Genomic DNA, 6,000 nt, shown 5'->3' on the forward strand with positions numbered 1-6,000 from the left:
CCGGCGGTGTGGGTCGGTTCGGTGATGAGTTGTCGGAGGCCGAGGTTGGCGATCAGGGCGGTGGAGTTGGCGTCGTTGTTGCTCTCGAGGTGGAATTTCAGGTCCCCGAGGAGGATGTAGTTTGTGGAGGCGAGTGCGTGGGTGATGGCGAGGTCGGCGGTGGACTCACTGAACTGAGCCTGGGGTCCGGGGGGTCTGTAGATGAGTGTTCCTCTGAGGGTGGTGTTGGGGTCAGTGTGGATCCGGAAGTGAAGGTGTTCGGCAGAGTTGAGGGAGTCGTCTGCGAGGGTGTGGACCTGGAGAGTGGACTTGTGGACGATGGGTATTCCTCCTCCCAACCCATTGGTGTGGTCTCTGCGGGAGATCTTGTACCCGTCCGGGATGGCTATGGCGATGTCAGGTGCCGAGGAGTCGTTCCACCAGGTCTCGGTCAGGAAGGCAACATCTGGGGCGGTGGTGTTGAGCAGGTCCCAGAGCTCGACGGCGTGCTTTCGTGCGGAGCGGGTGTTGAGGAGTATGCAATGAAGGTGGTTGGGTCCATTCCTTGGTGTTTTGGTGGTTGTGTCGCAAGTGAAGTTGTAGGTGTGGCAGGGAAGGGTCTGTGGGTGCGTTTCGGGCGGCCTGAAAGCAGCGGTGGTCTCGGCCGGTGTTGAGAGCGTGGAGAGAGTTGGTGTCGTATCGGATTCTGGCGTTGTGCCGTGTGCGGGGTCCAGGGGTTCTGGTGCTGGGCGCGATCCAGGTGCGGACGGGCGCAGACGGGATTGCCTTTGGCGAGCAAGTGGCGCGTCCGGGCAGCGGCCGCCATATAAGCCGTTGAGGGAGGAGCAGCTGGGAGGCGAGAGCGGGGCGGCGAGGGGGCGTGGCTACAGGGGACAGCAGTGGGAAACAACAGGTCACAGAGAGCAAAAGTGGAGGTGGGGGGGCAGAAGAACAGGCTTCATAGCCTATTCCAGGGTCTACATCTTTCACTTCAATGAGGTCTGGGGAGCAAGGAGAAGGCAGATCCTTTTACTCTCTGCATGGACTGTGAGCCAGAGGGAGACAACCTCACAGAAAATGGTGCTGCTTCCTCTTGATGTCAAGGTCCATGATGTCGAAGACAGGTACAGTAGCAATATGCTCGCTGTCAAGACATTAGACGGCAAAACACTCATCTAAAGCAACTGCACATTCAACATCTGGTTCACTTTCAACATTGAAACATTCATGGACGTCGAGCCCTACAGGATATTTCTCATTTAGACCACTGTTGTCGTTGTGTACCCCTGGTCTTTAACCTTCTGGATTGGGTCTGAGACATCTACGGCGAGAAGATCACTGCATTTAATTGCTGAGTGGGTGCAAGAATTACAAAAAAGTAGAAGCTTCTTCCCACTCCCTACAGGTCCTGTCTCCTCTAGCTTCAGGTGAAGTCTCATACGCTCCTATAGCCGGACCACAGAGGCATGGGAGCTATGAGAAGGCCAGTTTGCTGGTTCTTTACTAGGATTGCTTCCAGTCAATCTCTCTGTGCCCAAAATGTGTGTAGAATGTAATCCCCCCTTGATGTACACAATGTTGGAGAGGATCTCACAACCCCTCACGTAATGTACAGCACTCCGTAGCTTCACAGCTAGCTTGTATTAAATATGTACCATTACATACATCCTTGTGAAATGTGAACATATGTGATACATTTATATATAGACTCACACTTTCTCTTAACACCTCCAATATTACTGCCCCAACGTTTAGTTCTAAATAAAGATTAAAAGAGTCTCAGCACGAAAATATCACTAGGTAATCAGTGGTACATGCAAGATGAAAGAGTGGTACTTTATTTTTAACAAAATAAACATATATATTTTTAAATAATGATTTATTGTAGTAGTGACAAGTTTTTTCTGGACTTTAAGCTAGGAATCAAACATCAATATGAAAACAATCTCTGAGTAAGGTAATTGCTTAAATTCTGCATTTCTCATATATTGCTCCTTGTTCTGATGTCTAGATTATTGATAGCAACATGCCACGTGAAGGACTCTTGCACAATGGAATCCCCATCCCAGTTCCACCACTCGATGTGCTGAAGCTGGGAGAGCAGCGGCAAGCAGAGGCCGGAGATAAGCTCTTCTTGGTCCTTTTCTTTGACAATAAAAGAACCTGGTGAGGAATACTCCTTTGTTAACTACTCAAAGTATAGTCCTACTCTCTGACCAGTTCCTGCTAGCCTCATGATGCCATCTCTTATGGTTAACTGTCTTTTTTCCGTTTTTGTAGGCAGTGGCTTCCTCGTGATAAGGTGCAGCCACTCGGTGTGGACGACACAGTAGACAAGCTGAAGATGTTGGAGGGTCGTAAAACCAGCATTCGCAAGTCTGTGCAGGTGGCATACGACAGGGCCCTGATCCATCTAAGCCGCGTGCGAGGAGACCATTCCTTTGTCACTTCCAGCTATCTGTAGAGACTATTGAAGTCTGGTTTGCTGCTTATAACTCGCCACCTGCAGGCAAAAAGGAATCCTACGTTCCTAGAAAAAAGATCCTGGTGTGGTCCTTCATTGAGGGTGGGAATCACTGTGTGGTACTGAAGCTCCAACAGGAGACCATGGAATGTACAAAACATTTTACTGACTAGTGGTGGGAAAGCAAATCTTCCTTAAATTTCCCCATGAAGAACCACTGCCAACCAAAGGAGGAATAGAAGCATGAAGATGACTTTAGGGTCATTGTTGCATGCGGGAGTTGCATTGCAGTTTTTTACCTCCTGCACTGTACTTCATGCCATTTACAGTTGTGGGTCTCAACCTCCGGCACTGAAGAATTCTTATGAGGATGTTTGTAATTAAATCTTTAGACTTGTGCCAAAATTGCAGAACTTACAACAGGCTGTAGCTGGCCTTTTCTATCTACCACACTTCCCAAAATTACTGCTTTTAACTTGTTCCCCTGTATTTTGTCATGCTCAGGTAGCACATGCTTAACTATTGGTTGGGTTAGGTTTTGTCACATTCAGCAATGTGGCCTGGGTTTTGTCACTTTTATCTAGGCATAAACGTATTTGTCAACATGTTTATCAACCATGCAAGTCTGTGCAAGGTCTTGACATTTAGAACCATTCCTATTGCAGTGAAGACCTGCCTATGTGTTAGACCTACCACTAAATAAGTCTCAATAAGACTACCTGGTCCTGGACCTTCGAGCTATGCCTGCTAGGACGTGGGCTTCAGTCTGAGCCACATATGCTGCTGTATGAGCCTGGCTTTTGGGGGCATGTTTGCTGTTGTGTGGGTGGGCTCTTGAGCCAAACATTTTACCAGGAGCCTGGACTCTTAAGAACATATGTTGCCATGTTGACCCGGATATTCCTGCTTTGATCCCCCGAGCATGACTGCTGGCATATGGGCCCACAAGTTGGTGTGGAGCCCAGCTCTTGTGGACAGGCTACTACCTAGGATTTGTTTGCTGAGCTTTTAGATTTGTCCAAGAGTAGGGCAAGGCCATTAGGCGTGGCCCATGGTTGGCTTGCCTGCATATTAATGCTGTTCATATGTGACTTTTAGAACAAATACACAATCCAAGGGAGAGATGGACACAGTTATATGGGCATCATCCACTTCCTTCCACTGAAGCAAGCTAAAGCTATTGCCAGATCCACAAATCCAAACCTCCGACACCTCATCGTCATTTTTAACCTTATCTCAGATATATATATATATATATATATATATACACACATATTTTATTTCCTTCTTTTAATTAATTTATTTTAATAACCGTTTTTATTGCCCAAGATGGGATACATTTAGAATACATTGTATTTAGTCACTGCATAGCTGACTAGAATTCTTAGTGGCCCCACTGACGATGGGAGTAGATCCAAATTTCTACTGGTTTTCAGGCATTTACACAGGCATGTCCAACCAGGCATATTTGATGTAATAGACTCTGGGGAAGTTAGGTTGAGAGTTTTCACTTGTTCAACACTGATGTGTATGAGAAATGTGCTGACAGCAGTGTTTGATGTCTATTACCAAAGATGCAATTTTGGGAGTTGTGATGTTGAAATTAAGGAATGGTTAGTAGTGGGTCGCTGATGCGAGACTGTTGCTTTCTTACATCCTGATTTCAGTCTTAGGCATATTTGAAAACAAAAGGCGTTCAACATTTTTATTATTTTGAGTATTCTACATCAATTTTAGTCTTAAAATGGCTAAGGTGAGAACAAATTGCTTAATGGTGTCCTGGAGACTGAGAAAGGCAGATGTCCGACTTCGTGGTTCAAATTTGGCTCAGATGTCTGCAAGTGTTAGCTAAATGTATGTCAGTATCTATGTGGATGACATTTTGAGTGGATGGAGATGTATGTGGGAGTGTTTACGTATTTGTTTAGAGATTGCTTTTTCAGATATGTAGGAGTGAGAGATGTTTTGTCTTTAAATCAAGTTGCATACTCTTTCATTCTTCCATACATTCGCCAGGCAGTGTAAGAATCTTCTTTAAATAATATATCTGTGGTACAGTAAGATCAAATGGAAATACATTATTTTTACAGCCCACATCATCAACCATACATAAAGCACTTAGTGAACGGAGGCCCAATCTGCAGTTTGGAACTTAACTGAAGAAGTGTATTCTGGCCTCTTCAACTCTCTGGAAACTTTTTGGATTGGTTATTTGGTCAGCCTAATCCTATTTCATTAGTCACATTTTTTTACTTTTCATTTTAAAGACATTAGAATATGAAATGGAGGGAATGTAATCACTGCCATATGTGCTCTGCTGACGTTTTTACAATCCGCAAAAGTCTTAACGTTGCAGCACGAGCCTGCAACCTGGAAAGAAAATCAATCTGCAAGGAATATCTTTAGGTGCAAGGACTTTGGTACACCTTTCTGATGCAATGGAGGGTATCAGAAATTGCCCGGGAGGGAGAATGGGACTTGGGGAGGGCACTGTAACATGTAAATAGGTGTAAAATATTATTATAATTTATTGCTGCCTGTTGTTCCCATTCTTGCAGTCCTCCGTTATGTGGCAGGGTGCGTGATCTTGTGCCCCATTTAACAGAGAATGACACTTTTCTAGGTAGTAGCTCAACTGTGGACTTTGTGACATGTGTCTATCACTGTTTTAGACCTTTTTTCAATCCCCTTTTAGACTTTGTGTTGGTGGCCATGCACCAGAATTTTAAGTGTTGCTGTCAATCTGTTGTAAAGCACAGAGCATTCTATTTATTGCAGAAAGTGAGTCTTTTTGCTTTCTAGAAATTTATATCAGAGGAGTTCTAAATGTATGCTTGTAAAGAGAAAAATGCAAATTTTACCTACTATAGCCTCACCGTCTGAAACTCTATTTTCTCTTCTATTAAAATAAATGTTCTATTGTTAATCTGTAACTGCATAGGCCTGAAACTTTGCTTTTCCTTTTCTGCACCTGTGTCTCTAAACCAATGTTACACTCGATAAAATATAAATCTTTTGTAACCAGTGTAATAATTGGCCATGAAACACAACTTATTGTCTCAGTGTTATGTCGTCACATCGAAATTAAAGTCACTCTTACTAAGGAATACAATAAGATATTTTCTGGGTCAAAAAAACAAAGCTGAGCGGAAAGAAAGCATATAGAAACGGCATGACCATACTTCATAGATGATTGGATTCAAGCTAGGGAGAGCCACAGATCGACTTAGTAAAGGGTATTATGACCCACTCAATAAGTGTGTCAAAGACAAAGTAAAATGGTCGGGGTGTAACACAGGGCTTCGACTCAACTTCAAAATATAATTAAGTTTTGATAAATAGTCTGCTACTCATCTTTGAAAGAGGAGTGCTCGTAAAAGATTACCTCAAATCAACCTCCAAGCAAAAATCTAAACCCACAGAACTACTAGCTGTAGGAAACTAGGTCTTTATATAGTGGACCAAAAAGAGGTACACTGTGTAAAGAGTCCAGGCAAACCTCAAAGGAATTACAGAGGCACAAATGGCAATCCAAATGCTGTCTTTTGTGTTAGTGT

General features: G+C 44.0%; 1 protein-coding gene across 2 annotated transcripts in view; it reads left to right on the forward strand.

Annotated features, from left to right (window-relative positions):
- The window catches only part of BRPF3 (bromodomain and PHD finger containing 3), a 589,697-nt gene extending 584,204 nt beyond the window's left edge, over positions 1-5,493 (forward strand). For both annotated transcript variants that reach the window (XM_086923268.1, XM_086923269.1), the window contains exons 12-13: positions 1,991-2,145; positions 2,260-5,493. In XM_086923268.1, the coding sequence (XP_086779394.1) occupies positions 1,991-2,145; positions 2,260-2,443 (339 nt within the window). In that variant the 3' untranslated portion in view covers positions 2,444-5,493. The remainder of the gene's footprint in view (positions 1-1,990; positions 2,146-2,259) is intronic.
- Positions 5,494-6,000: the final 507 nt, after the last annotated feature.

This window comes from Lissotriton vulgaris, chromosome 5 (assembly GCF_964263255.1).
Source record: "Lissotriton vulgaris chromosome 5, aLisVul1.2, whole genome shotgun sequence".
NCBI classification, from domain to species: domain Eukaryota; kingdom Metazoa; phylum Chordata; class Amphibia; order Caudata; family Salamandridae; genus Lissotriton; species Lissotriton vulgaris.